Source organism: Protomyctophum bolini, assembly GCF_963924005.1.
Source record: "Protomyctophum bolini genome assembly, chromosome: 16".
Lineage (NCBI taxonomy): Eukaryota > Metazoa > Chordata > Actinopteri > Myctophiformes > Myctophidae > Protomyctophum > Protomyctophum bolini.
This window is the reverse complement of record NC_137877.1, coordinates 38,222,511-38,241,426: the sequence shown is the minus strand read 5'-3', so window position 1 is coordinate 38,241,426 and position 18,916 is coordinate 38,222,511. Positions and strand designations below refer to the sequence as shown.

The 18,916-nt window shown below is 41.9% G+C and overlaps 1 protein-coding gene across 1 annotated transcript; it reads left to right on the top strand.

The window, feature by feature from the left end:
* Positions 1-6,761: 6,761 nt before the first annotated feature.
* On the top strand, positions 6,762-15,024 carry LOC308331203 (nectin-4). The gene is made up of 8 exons (XM_080786481.1): positions 6,762-7,222; positions 8,792-9,145; positions 9,881-10,189; positions 11,576-11,669; positions 12,080-12,240; positions 12,579-12,687; positions 12,781-12,881; positions 13,038-15,024. Coding segments are annotated over exons 1-8 (1,248 nt in total). The 5' UTR covers positions 6,762-7,104; the 3' UTR covers positions 13,040-15,024.
* The last annotated feature ends 3,892 nt before the right edge of the window (positions 15,025-18,916 follow it).

Here is an 18,916-nt window from a genome sequence, read left to right as displayed (position 1 = left end):
CTGCATGAACATCATAAATATAACAATCCATTCATCCAAAAAATGATCTTCAACATACCTTTCATCTCATATGCCATGAAATTACATGGGTATCAGTGAACAGCATGAAGTGGTTGTTATCTGCATCTCTTGACACTCACTCTCTCCGGTGAATATCTGGCCAAGGGCAGCCTGCCGTGGAACTGACAGTCCTTGTTCTCTGACCTGCCATTTGTGGAAAGGCCCACTGGTACCCAAAAGAGGCACGCACGCACGCACGCACGCACGCACCGCACGCACGCACGCACGCACCGCACGCACGCACGCACGCACACGTGGACTTGTGTGCGCACAGGGACCATGTACACGCACGCTGCCAGTCACATACTGTGCATCCAAATTATGCATGCATAGAAACACACTAGTGCAGAGCTGGAGGGCAATGACCATGAACAAGGGCGTGTATTGCTTGGAGGTATACCTGTACTGTATACATCAGTGGAAACAATAACATTTACAAAGCAGTCACACACACACACACACACACACACACACACACACACACACACACACACACACACACACACACACACACACACACACACACACACACACACACACATTCCGTCGCTGCTTTCGCCATTCCAAGGTAAAGGCCTTTAAACAAATAAAATCGATCAAACGTAGCAAAAATGGTCATGGACATTGGTCATGGTTGACATTGACAGAAAGGAGAAAAATAAGTCACACGCTCCGTCTGGCTCCATATGCAGGGATTTCATTATTTGATTGTCATTTCAGTCTTTATCAACAAATGGCAGAGTAACACAGAGCAACACTTGGCTCGATCAGCTCTTATGTAGGCCACATAGTGCCACAGCAACAACAATCGCACGCCTACAATTACACACCTGATGGGGATCGGATAATCCTATCATGTCTGTTTTAGGGTGGAGATAGCAAGTGTCAGCAAATACAACAATCAGATAAGCAATAATTGACAAATACAAGACATAAAAAGCATAACAATCATACTTGGAAATCATTCAGATGTATATCAGTTTCCCAAAATAGTTATTTTTTTACTATCAGTTTTGAATGAACATCATAAATAACAATCCATTAATCCAAAAAAGGTACCTTCAAGCCATAGTCAATATTCAGTCCAAAAGGGGAGACAAGGTGTTGAGAAGCCCATAGAGTTCAGTGCAAGCTCTGCAAATACTGTTGGAACAGTAATTTTGTCAAATAAATATATATAGGCCTATAGACCAGCTCAGTGGCCTTGTGGTTAGAGTGTCCGGCCCTGAGACTGGGAGGTCGGGGTTCAATCCCCGGCTGGATCACACCAAAGACTCTGAAAAATGGGACCCAGTGCCTCCCTGCTTGGTACTCAGCATCAAGGGTTATGTCAAGTCCCTGTGACATACTAGCGTCATGTCCAGGGGGTGTACTTGTACATCAAGCTGCCTCACGCTACAGAAACAGGAGATAGGCTCCTGCCCTATGGGCCTCATGGCTCGGCAAGGCCATGATACTTACGTATAGGCCTAGGTAACCATACGTATGATGACATACATGAATGACCAAGACACCAAGCATTGCAGAAGTGTTTCATTTAGCATCTGTTCTTTGGTTGTGTGTACTGTGTAGTGTTTTGACAAAATGAGCTGTGTTTTCAAATTACTTTAGTACTTACAGTAAGCATTGTTATAAAACAACATAGCCTGCTAGAGTTTGACTATTTGAACCTCCTTTCTGTCAGGGGCCAGACATTCAAAGAGGATATTACAGCACACTCTGCTGGCATAAAGTCACTACTAACCACTTCCTAACCTCTCCCTGATTCTCTGCCTTGAGCTTTTATGGTTTATAACCCCATTAATGGCTCCTGTTCTAACTTCTATGCCTTTCGTACCATGATGAATGTTAACCTAAAACGACTGGAATCACTTAAGATTATAGGTTATAGGAAACGTGTCTTTAAAACCTGACCTGTATCCCTGAACCGACATGTAAGGAAAAAGAGTTACATGTTTGTATCTACTGTATGCTTATGTGCATAGCTGTATTTGTGTGTGCGGTCAACTGATTTTTTTTTCCAAAGCACACCAAAGCCAAAAGTACCAATCAATATAAAATTACATACAGTACATAAACCGCTTAAAGGTGTTAAAAAACACAATCTACATTCACTTCCTTTTAACTGTAAGCATGAGGTGAATTGCATGCATGACCATCTCCTGTTGACTGGTGTTCTGTTTTCTGTTACACAAGTTTTTTGGAGCATTTGTTTCCACACATAGGCCTACAGACGAATATCCTTCGGGTCAATACAGATTATTATTATTATAGGTACCAGCAGTAAACATTATCAGCCAACTCAGTTTATAATATAGAAATTACTCAATACATTATGTTTGAAATTGTTTCCATTTGTTTGTTTGTACAGTGTACACAATTCAGTGACTCAACAGATTTCTCTCCGTGTGACCCATGTTTGGTTCCTGCCTCAAATGGAGGAATGTCCTGTGGTTGAGTGCAATAAAGAGAAGAGTCATAATCTTTACTCAATTGTGTGTGTGTGTGTGTGTGTGTGTGTGTGTGTGTGTGTGTGTGTGTGTGTGTGTGTGTGTGTGTGTGTGCGTGCGCGTGTCTAGTTTGAGAACTAGGTTGAAGTTGAACAGCGATCAAAGAAACCACAAAACTGAGGACTTTATGAAAGAAGCCTGAAAAAAGCATCTATCCATTCCTTGAATACAACACACTATTTGAGTCTAAGCTCAATTAAAACAATGCTTGTTGAAAATTAAAAACATAATCTGAAAAATTTACAACAGAAGTGAGCTTGCAAATCACCTTAATTCTTAGTTCAATATAGCTCTGATCTTTACACGATTATCCATCACAACCACATTTCCTGGTAGTCACGTTTCCTACCAGTTAGAAGACACTGTGTGGAGCTTCACTATTTCTATTTTTGCAGTCATGTATGACATACATGCCAACGCAGTTCTACTCTCTGTGCATCTGCTGTCCATGGTCATCTTAATGCTCAACGAGTTTGCCGGTACAGAAAGGTTTTGTATGTGTGTGTGTGTGTGTGTGTGTGTGTGTGTGTGTGTGTGTGTGTGTGTGTGTGTGTGTGTGTGTGTGTGTGTGTGCTTCTTTTGATGCAAATAATTGTATGCATTATTTCTCTTCATACAGATTATTCTTTTCATACCACCATAATGTTCTTCCACATTGGTGTGGTGACACATGTGTCTCCATAGGAGATTTTGTTCAGTTCAAGTGCAACGTTTCCTATCCTCTACAAATCCAAATGGTCCAATTTCTTGCTCACCATATTTCAACTAAAAGGAGAGTTGAGAACATTACCTCACACAGGATTAGCATTAATGATGAATCTTCAGAGCTGAACATCACTAATATCCTCCAAGATGATGCAGGGGTGTACATCTGTAAAGTAAAAAATCTATGGACAATGGAGTGGAATTTAACCAGCTCTGTGATTTCACCAGAGGCAAAGGCGAGTGGTATTAAATGACTTTTATATTTACGTCCAAAATGTTAAACTTAAAACATTTTGTTTCAGTTTTTGAGTGGGACAAAGCAAACTTCAATGGTTTTATAGTCAAGAATGAAACTGACATCAGTCCTCACAAAATGCCACGGCAACATTTGATACTGTTTTCTTTTAATTCCGCACAGAAAACCATCTGTCGTTGTTTTATGAATCCCTCCATAATTGCGGCTGCAGTTGCTGTGGTTTTAAGTGGCATCATTTGTTCAGTCTGTCTGTATAAGTGAGTATCAAATGATGCTGCCTTGTTCCTGGCACTGTAGCTTCATAGTCAGCTCCAGCTATTTAAATGTTAAACAATTACTGGGATTTAGTAAACAAAAGGAGAAGCCTATAATGAAATGATAATAAAAAAAATAAAAAAAAGAACGTGAGCACAGCTGATTCCATATTGTTCAATGAATATGAACAAATATATGACTCAACACAAAACGTAAAACATTTTTCATATTTAGATTTTCTGGGAAATGGGGACTTTTTCTTCTAGAGAAAAGATAGGACAACCCAAAACAAAAGCTGATTTAAATGCAAAACCTCTAATAATATTAGTCCACAACTTTTTTTTTCACAGGTTAGAACTTGTACTTGTGCAACAATACCTGTCCTCAACAAGGGGCTAATTCTGTTTTATAGAGGCTATGTGTGAATCCAAATGAAGTCATAAAACATCTGTACATCTGTATGTTCTCTGCAGAGAATGCAAGCAGGTTCAGTCTCCAGGACACATTGAGGGAAGAGGACAGGTTAGTGGAAAACCACACCTGATCATTCTCTTGGCATTTCTCTGGAAAAAGACACATTGACTATAGCTCCTATCTGAAGGACCACAGTGACATTTTCACCACGGACTACCTCTCTGTGTAAACTGAGAAAGAGTCTGATATATTCGACATGTCTCTGTGTGATATGTGCTCCTGCTTGAAGTGCCTGCTGCATTGGACTGTGTGTGGATCTTTAGTCATGAGAATATGTGTTAGTGTTAGTTGTGTTGATTCTTTCCTGTCCCTACCTTTCTGACATTGACAAATAAATCCCATAAATCTTGATTCCCAAGTCTACTACAGGATATCACTCTTCAATCTCTGGACAGCACAGGCAGGAATGGAAGGATACATCATACATGACCAGGGCAGGGGATTCAGTATGTCGAGAGACTCAATTCAATCTATGGACACGTCTGAAGCAACAAGAAGACTGCAGTTCAAATGAGTCAATGTTGAATAATGCTTCAACAGACAAACAGTAGACCTACACAACGTTGATGATTCTTAAAACCCAGTGTGTGTGTGTGTGTGTGTGTGTGTGTGTGTGTGTGTGTGTGTGTGTGTGTGTGTGTGTGTGTGTGTGTGTGTGTGTGAGTGAGTGTGTGATACAGTAAGCCTAAAGCCTCATTTATAACGGTCACATCACATGTAAGCCATTGATCAAAATGTCAGCTGTCAGACACGATTGGAAGTTAGGAATCTTTGGTAGGATGAGAAAACGTTCATATCGAATCAAATACCATTCCAGTGTAAATGTGCTCACTCGTTCATGTCACTGTAGGATCATCATAGCCATCTCCTGCAAATCACACGAAATTCAATTCGTGTGATTTAGGGTAAAGAAAGGAGAGCCCATATTACTGAATGCAGATCACAATCTGTGAATGTTTACCTTATTCTAATCTGTCGCTTGGCAACACATTCCTAATCTGCTCTATTAATAATGGAAAATAACTATTTGGGGAAACTGACACATTTTATTTATACAGAACAGCCACCAGAACCAAAAGATGATACATCTTTTAACATTGTTAATGTACTGTGCAAAATTATCTCAATAAAGGTATGGTTTTGTTTTATGGTGGCTATTGGTTTTCGATGATGTTGTCATGTTTATAATTGTTATATAAACTGGACTCTCTCTCTCTCTCTGGACATACCTGCCGGCTGCCAACATTGGACTGTGAAAACAGAAGACTTTCTGGTGGGGAGTCAGAAAAGTCACATATTTGGTTATTGCGACATAGGTCGCAGATTACTATGAAAACCTGCTAAAACTGTCAGTCAGTCCGTCCGTCACGCCACCATGTATGTCCGTCAGTCCATCACGCCTCGTGACACGCTCCATATATGGCCGTCTCCATATATGAAGATCACAACCCTGACCTCATCAAACCCTGGATAGCCTGGATCATCACCTACAACTGTATATGGAGCCGGCCATAAACTCTACATCTGACCTGACCTCAAACGCTTAGATCTCAATATATGGAGCTGACCTGTTCTGACATTCCATATGTTGATCCTTCCCCACCCATCCTTCTTCTTCGATGTCTCCCCTTTTGACTGATACCTGTCCATTCAAACTCTAGATGGGCCCACCCCAAAATTATTAGTGCAGTCGCGCCCGGCAGCCGGCGAAAACTAGAGTTTTCAACAGGCCCGAAATTTTATTCCCAGCCATACCTGGGCCCGAACTGGGCTGGCCCGAGGCCCCGCCTGGCCTTACTACTAGTGATTAGCACACATTTTACGCCCTACCCGGCCCGAAAACGTAAATTAAAAAATACATTCCAAACCTGTAGTTTCAGCGTGAGGTCGCTTCTCGCCCTCAGTGCGTCTTACTGGTACAATATACCATAAAGGGAAGAGGAACAAAACTCAGTTCAGTTCTGTTGCATTGCGTGCATGCGAGTGTGTGTATTTGTAGTTTTGGCATTTAGCACACACTCTTATCCAGACAGAGCGACCTACAGTGTGTGAATCAGAGTGTGCAGATGAGCCAATATAGTACTTCCAAGAGTATACTGTACTTATGTAAGTACGTAAATATTTTGAGTATCTGTAGCCTATTTATAATTTCTGGATCACTCCACATCCACTACATTTCAAAGACAGATATTGTACTTTCAACTCCACTACATTTCTACAAAGGGGGGACAAGTATATTATGAATAAACCACTTAATCCGTGTTTCTGATATAGTGAAAATAGCAGAACATTTCTGGAAAATATAAATCTTTGCATTCAAAAAAGGTTCAATGTTAGCCAGAGCAGTATGCAGCAATGTATGCCCATGCCTACTTGAACTTCCAAGCAAGATGTTACAGAGGCAGCATGTGTTAACTTAACTTAGTCAATGGCTCCACCCTGTGGGCAAGTCCTGTATACCGGTAGCTATAGCTACCCACCTGCATCATGGGATCGGATCTACTGTTGATCTACTGTTGTCTGTTGAACAAAGGGCCGCTGTCTCCGAGCCCGAGGCTATACACACACAATGGGAGCTAGGTCTGCCTTAGCCCTGAAACATGACTCTCGTATTCATGGCAGTCATGTTTCAGGGCTAGGTCTGCCTGGTCATTGTGGTCAAGGGGGATTTCTAATATACAGGGTCGAACTGGATGTGACTGCGATCTTTGTTTTGTAAGGACAACAAAGCTGCGGGAGCAATGGGAATTGGCCTACGAAAGATTGAGAGTAACGAATATTTAATGGATCTCTGGGAGACTAGCTAGACTTCTTCACGTACTACTACTATCAGTGCGGACTCTTATGTTGTTTTTGTACAATTCTCTGTTTTGTGTGTCGGACACATGCAATGCCATGTCGTCTCGGAACTCCACACTATACTTACTGTGGCTGCTGATGATGCTGAAGATCACAGTGGAAAGTATGCTTCCATTCTTGTATATTTCTGCAATTTATTATTTCCAAATAACCTTGTTTGCTCTTATTAATGCAGCTGCTGCTGTAAGTAGCCTATTAGCAGGGCAGTAGGCTAAGTAAGTAGCCTACATCGAATTACTGACTATAGTGAATTACTAGCCATGATTCGTGACTCTCGTATTCATACGAGAGTCATGACGAAACTTCACCCTATTTTTGGCACTTGCTGCATTTACAAGTTTTCCGTATATATAAACATTCAGATTTCAAATATAAAGTACTCACATTTTGTTTCACGGGTGTTAGTTAGTAGCAGATCCAGCGATTAGAATTTCTGCATCCCGCGTTGTTTAATAAAAAGCATTTTTATCCGAGCTGTTATTTTCCCATTGGCTTTCAACTACGCGCCCCTATCGGTCGGGAGGAGGGTGGCACTCGGTGTGTTCGATATAGGTACTCTGACCGCCCTGCCAATACAGACTAATAGGCGAGTACGCTCCCGGTGTGCAACTGTGGATTTCCCAAACGAACCCCGTTTGAAAAAAGTAGCCGGGGCGCTCGGACAAAAATGCTTTTTATTAAAGAACGCGGGATGCAGCAGTGCTAGCGTTTGGGCTGCTACTAGCTAACACCCGTGGGACAAAATGTGAGTACTTTATATTTGAAATCTGAATGTTTATATATACGGAAAACTTGTAAATGCAGCGAGTGCCAAAAATAGGGTGAAGTTAGTCATGACTGTCATGATAATCATCATGGCAGTCATGTTCCAGGGCTAGTGAATTACTGACTATAGAGTGACTCAAACACTCAAAGTCATAGATAAAAACAGCAATTTTTCCTGTCTAGGCCTATGATTTGGTGTCAGCTGAGCCAACCAATCAGCAATTACGCCTTTTGTTAGCCTGATTGTTGACGCAACACCCGTAATTATTTCCAACAACATGCTTTGCTGTGTGTGTGTGTGTGTGTGTGTGTGTGTGTGTGTGTACACCGTGTGTGTGTGTGTGTGTGTGTGTGTGTGTGTGTGTGTGTGTGTGTGTGTGTGTGCGAGTGCGCGTGTGCGCTCAGGCACAATAACGTTATCTGTATAAATACTTGCGCAAGCAGAGCGCGCAAGTAATAGTTTTCGTCCATGTCGCCGTTTGATGCATATGCGCCGTGCCAGCGTATGACGCAATGACTACTTGTGCTTGATAAGGCCGTGGTGTCAGATTACATACATTTATGTATACATACCTGTATACGTGCATTACCTTTAATCCTCCCGACACTAAAACATATCGTCATAGTAAACCAATTACACCATTGGGTCCTTTAGTTTAATCCACATCTTTATTACGTCATCATTGAGAGCTAGTTATACCAGTTATACCCTGTTATACCATCATATATGCTGCTACGATATATACGCATCAAACGGGGAATACGCAAAGTAACCACAGTATACCGCTAATCAAGTTACAAATGACATAGGCCTATAGGCTACATATACATAGAGGCATTTCCTTTTAGAATTGTCCTCAGGCCTAAATGGGTTAATAATAATAAAATGTCCCTTTGTGTTGTCCAGGTATCAAGGTGATTGGAGGAAAGCAAACGGCAATACAAGGGCAGAATGTCTCGTTTCCCTGCACGCTGACTGAGATGCCTGCGACCGATGACATCTCTCAGATCTCCTGGAAGAGGAAAACCGGACAAAACCCTGTATACAGTGACTTCTTCACCATTTCACCCGAGTACGGAGCAGAGCCTGTTAATGCCGGTCATGACACTAGTAGATTCAAGTTCATCGGGAGCTTGAATGAAACGAACGGATCTATCCAATTATCTAATGTCACCCTGTTGGACGAGGGAGTCTACAGCTGCATCTTCACTCTCTTCCCAAGTGGATCCTACAGGACAGAGATGCCCTTGACAGTTCTTGGTATAAAAAACACCTTTTTATAATAATAGGACCGAATTGGAACTCCCCATTGGAACACATGGAAATTCTACATTTTATATATATATATAGAGCTAATAGAGGATAACCCGTGTGTGTGTGTGTGTGTGTGTGTGTGTGTGTGTGTGTGTGTGTGTGTGTGTGTGTGTGTGTGTGTGTGTGTGTGTGTGTGTGTGTGTGTGTGTGTGTGTGTCAGTCAGATTGAAATTAAGGAGTGCTTGTTTTTCTCGCTTGAGGTACAGACACAAGGGGGGGGGCGATGATTTACACTTCTGTCGGTTCTGTCCCTATTTGGTACATAACTTGGACGGCGCTGAGTCGACGCGGCGCTCGGCACGGCGACTCGGCAGGGCCTCACGTGACTCATGTCACCTTTCAAGCCGTGTGCGCATCCAGACAGTGAAACCGAGTGCATCCTTTTCAATCGGACTCATTTTCCAATCGTACTGTGACATCATGGGCTTTCCATTGGTGATAGATTGTATAAAATAAACCATACATTCCTCACACTGGAAAGTCATATGACATGCTCACAGTATTCTGTATCTGTATCCACATGGCTATGACCGTGTGAATTCAATTTGCTTTACTTTATGTTTTGTTACAGAACAAAGGTGTCTATTGATACCAATATAGAAATCAGATATGCAGCTTAATATCGGATAGTCAGTTGTTGCCAATTATGCATTTGTCTACTTGTTTGTGCTCTCTTATTAGTCCCTCCAGTTTCCAGCCTGAAAATCAAAGTTCCTGTCCCCGTTGTGGGTGAAGATTGGGTCACGTACGCAAGCTGCACGGCTGCTGGTGCCAAACCTCCTGCAGAAGTGACCTGGGACACTGGGTCTTCTCAAGGAGCGCTGAGGGTAGTGTCCAACTCCACTCAACATGCCAACGGCACCACCACCACAATTAGCCATCTGGTTGGCACACCGACCAGAGATATCAACCACCTCCTTGTACAGTGTGTGGTCAAGCAACATGCTCTGGCAACAGAAGACACCCTGCCCTTCGCCATTGAGGTCCACTGTGGGTATACCTTTACCCCTTGCCCTCTAGCCTGGGGTCCACCTATGCTTTCTATGGACCATATGCAGAACGCGGCCATATTACCATATAAGTTAATGGCAAGGTGCTAACAAGGTGCAACTTCCCATTGACAGCCATTCATCCAAACAGAAAAGTCCTATCTGATTGTATTACACATAGTCAATCTAGACGCAGCTGCGCAGCATGAGACTAATTCATTAGAGAGAGACGATCAGAAATCAGTGCTACTCTATGCCGAATTGAAGTGGACGCGGTCCCAGACCTTTTTTTCTTTTTCTCCCTGGAAATAAAAACGTCTGGGTTTCCGAGGCTACTTTGCCCTCTAGCTTATGCACACATATTTTTGCAAAAGGGTGTCAATTCGTAACAAGTAACAATGTATTATTTTCCCTTTGAAGGAGTATCCTTTTCGCCTGCCACATAGTATATTGTGAAATTCTAGTTGAACCCACGCCACAACACTAGCTGAAGAATGCGTATGTTGTCTCAATGAGTAGTCCAAAGTGCATATTTTCCACAAGTCATCACAGAGGAGTCATTGTCTAGCCATATAGTAAACAGGTGAGGGGACGTTCCAATGCCTGGGACCATGTATGCCACCTTTGTCGTTTTTGAGGTGCGCCAGCCCCTCCTATACACAGGTTTAATGTTTGCCTTTAGTTCAATGTTTTGTTTTGTAAACGCCATTGACGATGAAGGGAACATTTACGTCATAATGTGCCTCATTACGTCATATTGTATCTTTATTGTTAATGGCGTTTAATGTTGGCGGTACTGTAAAATGTATAAATGACTGACAGAGTAAAACAATGAATCAAGCAGGACTGTCACAGGACTTTAAGGCCATTGCAGCATTAACTATATGGGTATATTGTCTCCAGTTCAGATGTTACCGACATCATTCATGTGCACCTGTTGTCGCTTTTGATTGAATATTTAATTAATCAGAAATGTAAACCGCACGAGGTACAGACATTAAGGCTAAAGGATAACACAAAAAAGTCCTGTTCCAGCATTATCTATATTGGTGCCATTATCTCCAGTTCAGAATGTGGGTGTTACTGACATTTATTGATTGATTGAAGTTGTATTGGCAAAAATGCATATACATGAATATATATATATATATATATATATATATATATATATATATATATATATATTTATTATTATATTATTATAAATATATTTATTATTTGTACACGTGAAACACAGAAAAGTTTGAGTTTATTTTCCCATTGTGGTCCTTCGAGTGCAAAAGTGCTATGTGTTTTTGGGATATGTAGGCATCATTCTACACTGCCTACACTCACTACTACTGCCTACACTGCTACTTTATGTCCCATCTCATTTTCACTCTTGCAGATGCACCCCTGTCCGTGAATATCCGTGAAACATCCAAAGATGTGTTGGAATGTGTGTCTGACTCAAGTCCAAAAGCTAGATACACCTGGAGCAGGTAGGTTCAGCAAGCTTAAGTGCAAATGTTAAGTCTCTGCATACATGTTCAACCTGTATTCTCTCTCTCCCTCGTGACACACACACACACACACACACACACACACACACACTATGAGCTTGTAGATCTGTATTTTTTTTAAATCGTGAAAATGTGTCGCAAATCTTTGAATATACTTTCAGAGCGTTTTTAACTAAAATCTTTGCTTCTGGGGGTGAGTCCCTGGAACAACATATTTTCAGATGGGGGTTGGTGGCCGATTACATATATTTTGGGGCTCCTTTACATGAAGTAGTTTGAGAACGACTGACATAGAAACATAGGGTTTTTCAGAACACTGTCAGGATTTAGAAGGCATTTGTAGAATCATCCTCGGGTCTAAATGAGTTTTTTCTGTGCCTCTGTTCCAGAGCGAACCAGTCATGGCCCAGATCTGGGATCAGTGCAGAGGGAGACGTACTGCAGTTAGTCAGCCCCACCTCTGACCTGGGAGGCCTCTATGTCTGTGAGGCATCTAACCCGTATGGACGAAAAGATGGCTCTCTCTATGTGTACTATGCCACAGCCACAGGTGAGCGACATGCACGCACAAAATGAATAGATGCCTCATTGGCCACTGCTGTTCGTTGGAGCCATGTGTGTTGAAGGAAGGGCGGAAGATTTACACTGGGGGAGGAAGTACGAGGAAGTACCATTGGGGGTTGGCAGTGGCATAGGGACTACAGAAACATGGGGGGGAATTGGAAATTACTAAATTGGGGAGAATGAAAAGAAGAAGAACTAAACTTTACATTTGATCAGAAAAACATAAATATCCTAAAATAAACGTCATGTCACGTCCCACCATGCCCCTTTGTGTCATGACAATGTTTTAGTTCTTTATTTTATTTTCTTTCCCTGTTCCTATAGGAGGTTGCATTGCGTGTTGGACAGTATTAGTTTTTAGCATGATTGCTGTTGCTGTTGCTGTTGGTCTTGCCTTGTGGTACTACAAGAGTAAATATGGAGTTTTACCCTGGTAACTATAAGTAGTGCATATGTATTCTGAAATTTAGATATCGCTTCTTTGAAGTGTATTGTATATTATATAATGTAATGATTCCTAAAACAGGAGAGAAGAAGTGGTGTTTCAGAGGCCTCCTGGTGATGACGAGAACCAGGTAGAAGTAGAAGAAAAAATGGAGGAGAAAGAAGTACAAGAGACACGATCATGTAAGCCATCTTTGTCGTGCAGAGCTGTCCATGTGTAAGGGGAGGAATGCATTTGTTTAGTTTTATTCGAAAGATATGCTGTTGACGGTTTGTCCAAAAGAAAACATGCTTTGTAGACGGGAGAATTTCATTTTGTTAATGGCTGCGTTCCCCCAGGAGGAAGTCACTGATGTTGCTCTGGAGAGGGAAGTCTGGAACACTCTGGTGGAGCTGTTGCCCCCGCGACCCGACTACGGACAAGCGGTTGAAGATGGATGGATGAGTGCATGCGTTCATACAAAACCTTTGAAACATTTACTGATTTATCTTAGAGATCCCTGGAATGTCCGAAGAGATGAAAAAATATCAAAAGTTACAATAGGAGGCAGGGCGTTTAGGTCCCAGGCACCGCAGCTGTGGAACCTTCTCCCGGCTTCGGTCCGTGGGGCTGACACGCTCTGCACATTCAAGACTAGGTTGAAAACCTTTCTCTACGACAAAGCCTATGGCCAGACTTGTCTCCGGGTCTAGCTGGATACCATGGTCGTACATTGTTGTGTGGGTTTGTCTCCCAGCAGTACTTGTAATATACACTATATAGGCTCCAGTAAGGCCTGCCACTAATCCAGCATCCGGGGAATCTCTCCCCGGAGTCTCTTTTCGTCCTCCCCGTCGCAGTTCTGTGGACCTCTAATATTAACCCCCAACTGACTGCCGAGTGTGACCGTGGATCAGGCCTCTTCATGGAGCCCACCAGAAGTGTGACCTGGACCCGGCCTCACAGAGCTCGACCTGGACCAGATGTGGACCAGACCCCTCCACGGAGCCCACCTGCCTATTCTCTGTCTTTTCTCTCTGTCTATCTCTCTCTCTCTCCCTCTATCCCCCCCCCCCCCCCCCGACACGGTCGAGGCAGATGGCCGCCCACCCTAGAGTCGGGTTCTGCCTGACGTTCCTTCCTAAAGGGGAGTTTTTCGTTACCATTGTCGCAATGTTGCTTGCTCTGGGTGGATCTTTGTTGGTTGTAAAGTGTCTTGAGACAACTTGTTGTGATTTGACACTATAATAAAATTGAATTTAATTGAATTGAGGGACCGGACCTCAATCCAGTATAGGTCACGGGAAACCGTTCAGTTGGTCAGTGGGCAGCAGCGGAGGAAGTGCTGTTAGTACTAAAACTGTGGTTTTGGTATTCATTTTATTTCCCACTGTAATAGATTTTCTTTGTAAAGATTTATTTGTCGACTGTGTACCACCATCAAAGACAAAAATGCAGGGAAAAAAAGCAAAAGAAAAGCAAAAAGACAATCCTTCCCCCAAGCCCTCCCCGCCAGAATGGCACAACAATCGACTGACAACAACCTACACAGGAACAGCAATTGTTGTCGTCATGTTTTAATGTTTTAACATCACCCTAGGGGAGTCGATGAAGGCAGAGCGTTGAGAAAGGAGCCCCACATTGGGTTGAATGGTTTTCTCCTTACATTATGCAAGAGCTTCTCAGGAGTACAATAAGAAGAAAGTTCATTCAGTGAGGTTTTTGAGGAAGGATATCCCCCCCCCCCCCCCAGCTGTGCTGGTGAGTAAAATAAAATATCTCTTATGGATGTTCATATTGATCCAGTGCCTGATTTTATTTTTCTATTGCACTTTACTTCAAACGATAGTATCATACAAGTGGGGGTCTTCTTCCTTCATTGACAGGCAGTTTGCATACGTTTCTCCACTCTGCTCCTGCACCACCTGCACAAAGAGCAAAAAGTATCCATAAATGTATCACAAAAACAATAAATGAAAGGGAAGGCAATAAATGTAGTTGTTACATTTTTAAATGTCACACCAAGCTATACAGAGTAACAGAGCATCATGTTGCTAACTTCTGATATTTACCCTTTCTGTTGAAGGAGGTGAAATGTCATTTCTGGGGGGAAAAAAAGATAGTGCTTGTGGTTAGTGGGTGCTGGTATCCTTTCCGATATCACAAGTTTTGCCTCTGTTCTGATAGCATCGACACTTTTTGTGACTGCAGAGAGGGCGGCTTGAAACAGCCTGACACATAACTTTGACCCATACTTCTTCTGTTTCTTGTTTTATTTATTAATTTTCTTTTGTTTACTTGTGTCTTTTGGAGGTTGTTGTTAAGAAATACAAAAAGGTGACACTACTTATGTAAAAACATCCGCATGTAATTTTGCATTGCAACCTGTTTGCAGAGTGGGGGGAAAAGAGCTCACTGGTATAAAGGGTTCAGGCGATAAGGAGACTAATAATAAGATGCATTGACTTTCTTCAATATGATGCTTCCTGAAAGCGAAACAAAGAGTGTGCAGAGAACCTATAATCTCACTCTGTTGAGCAGCAGCCGTTGCAGGCTTGTAGTCTGTTGCAGGAAAACACAGTGATTGAGATCAGCAACACAGCAACAATGGCTCCTATTGCCACCATAACCACCACGACCACAGTCACTCCAGTTGCTGCTGCTTCAGTTTCTTCTCTATCTGCAAAAGTGTAGTTCAGAATTTACAGTAGTTCATAAATCCCTGATTAAACTCGACACAACTAAAAGTAATTAGGCTAATTAGTAACTAATTATACCTCACTTCCCTTTCTTTTGAATGGAAAATGCATGTGATCTCCGAGGCTAATAGCCTACCTCACCAACCCATTGCATTTAAACCTAACCACTAACAGTGGCTGAAAGTAACACAAAAATAATGAGTTAAACCACACCAAACCCATGGCTAAAATGTGTCATACAAACGGTGCCTATTTACCTATAGCATTTAGTATTCTAACCACTAACAGTGGCTGAACGTAACGCAAAAATAATGAGTTAAACCACACCAAACCCATGGCTAAAATGTGTCATACAAACGGTGCCTATTTACCTATAGCATTTAGTATTTCCCTCCATGAATGTAGAAGTGACTTTCGGGGCCAATACCGCAAACATACCGTAGGCCTATGCTTCATTGTGTTAAAAAAAATAATAATAATATATATATATATAACCCCACAGGTTAACCACTGGCATATATACAGGCTCAGCGACACTGAGGTGCAAAAGGGTGCATTGCCCGAACTCCTTGCACCCCCATGTGAAAAGTGTCTTTCTTTTAGGCATTCAGTTGAGTGGTAAATGTATTAATTATTGTAATGTGACTGAGTGATGGGGACCGAGCTTGACTTCACATAAGGTCAAAACATCTATTATTTTATGAAGTACCAAGAAAGTGCCACACCTCCATGAATTTAGGCCGATGCAATGCTATTCGTTCTGTCTGAGTAGTTACAGGCAGACTCTTTTGTATAATGCTTAGTGATGTCCTCTGAAAATGCCATGACAAGGCGAAATGAAGAGGCACCTGCATGTACAGTTATCACCCTTAGCTGTTTGATTTAACAACGCAACAGCTGTATGAAATAAAAAATAACGACACCCGGCCCTGCTGGCATAGCATACCTGTGATGAGCAGCTCCCAGTTCTGGTCCAAGTGTCCTATCCTTCTAGATGCCTCACAGGTGTAGTTACCGGAAGCATTAATGCCCACTCTCTCCCACACCAGTGGATACAACTGAGTGGCATTCAGAATTATTTTGGGGCTGGCATCATGCTGATAGGTATGGAGATGGTTCCTCGTTGTAGAAAAGCTGAACAGGTTAACCCCATTCTTCTTCCATACGATCTGAGTGAGGTTGCTCAGTGACTGCTTCCCGCAAGGCAGTGTCACTGTGCTGCCAGCCGGCTGTGATATTGTGTTCCCTTCTGAGAGGGAAAAAAAGGGACGTTTCAGATGATAATGATCAAAACCTTGCAAAGGCATAAACGAATAATATTGCCAAAGAATTGTGGTGTCTGTCAATACTAATATAGGTTGTTGGTAAAACGGTGAAATAAGAGTGTGGTGCTCAGATCTGTGAATGCTTTACCACTTGAGAAGATCCAGGTTATGATGAAGCATAGGACAGTCAGTGTTGTGTTCATGACAGTGCATGTGCGTCTATGCACAGACCGCCATTCTACCTTCACCATTACTGAAACAAAGATGTTGAACTTTGGTTTATAACTTAGTTATGTTTGAAAACCACGATGGTTAAATTGTGAATAGGCCTACTACATTAAAAAAATGTAAATCAAAATACATACAAGCTATGTTTTAGTTACTTACCAGCATTGCTTTGTCAATCTCACATTAATCCTGTCAATAAGCCAATTAGATCTTCTCTTTAGACTCAACCTTTGTGATACAAATGCACCACCTCAAATAGCGACAGTCGACAGATTGATGTTTCTAGCTGTTTCTAGATGTGAATATAGGCTATTCTTTACATCCTGTCTGTTCTAGTTCACCCATAGGCGTGCCACCCACACAGGAAGTTCATTTTCAGAGGAGAAACTTATGTTTTTGTTAAGATATCAGGGCCTGCAAAGCTCAAATCAGAATGGAATATGACATATATCAGACAGGTTTGTATCAATTTTAGCAATTGGCATATAGTGTGTTGAAGTAACTGATATTGAATTTGAATTTCTGGTAACTTGTATCATGAATTAACCTTGTATTCGTAAATACAAGCATAAACCACAGTGGCCTGGATGTGTAATACGTTGTTACTTTGTGTTATTGGCGACTATCAAACAGATTCTTTAGTCAGCGTCTCGCTGAGAGGGTCGGGGAAAACCTGCCAAAACCTGTCAATAAATGTATACTTCCAGAGTAGGCTTGTATCCTGGTTGGTTGGCTACTTTATTAATAGATAAAAATAGTTAATTTTAGGCGGCGTCTCATCAAAAGTGGTATTGAAGCACCAGCGAAGCGAAGTGAAGCGGTCAGCAAAAGTTTGACTTTCTTCTTCCTTTTATCCTTTAGATTAGATGTCTTTATTATTATGTAAATCAGAAAACACATCAGTAAACACAATGAGAGTAGGAGAGGTGGAAGAGGAGAGGAGATGGGGAGGAGTGCTGAGCTGATGCTGTGACACAGTCACACACACAGACCGGACCTCGACACACAGTCCACAGTGTCCCTGTCCGAGATGGCAACCAGAACCATCTACTTCACGGTGAACGGACAACCAGAACAGGCCGAGTTCCCTGTCGACTGTCCTGCACAGGATGTCAAAGGTAGGACGAACAATTTCCCACAGCTCTACAGAGCTTGTAGATCTGCTATTTATTTTTTTATCGTGAAAACGTGCAATTTTTGAACATATATTCTTTCACAGAAAACATTTATTTGCTTCTGGGAGGTCCCTGGAACAACATTTTTAGGGCCCTTGACATGGAGAAGGTTGAGAACCACTGACACAGAAACATGACGTTTTTCAGAAAACTGTCATTTTGTAGAATCGACCTCAGGTCGAAATGGGTTTTAATGAGAGCGGCCGTCATTGTTTTACTATGATACTTTGGCACAAGCATCCTGCAACGCAAAGCTTGAGAAGGATATTGTTTGGTGTATGTAGAGGTGGGGTGGATACATAATAATAATAATAATAATAATAATAATAATAATGTGTAGTAAAGTCCATACATGTGGCCATTTGTACTGGGGATACAGATGGACATGATATTTATGCCTGTATTTATATATATCTACAAATCTGATTTGTTCTAGCACATTTCTACCCTGTGTCAAAGTGTAGAAAGCCAATCAATCTTCAGGTCTTGAAGTCTATCTATCTATCTATCTATCTATCTATCTATCTATCTATCTATCTATCTATCTATCTATCTATCTATCTATCTATCTATCTATCTATCTATCTATCTATCTATCCATCCATCCATCCATCTAGAGGTGGACACACTGTGTTGTGTTTGTAGAGGTGCATGTGCAGGTGCTGCTGACAGCTCTTCAGTGCTTTGAGTAACGTTACTAAGGTTTCGCTTGAAGTGTGTGTGTCAAAAGAATGGATCGATGCATCTCATGAATAGATAATAGTGTTGTTCAGGTCCGTGTGTGTGCGTGCACGTGTATACTGTGCACCCATGTGTACCACTTTGTATTATACTGGCCTTATAAAAGCTTCCTGTTCAAATAAAAATGTCC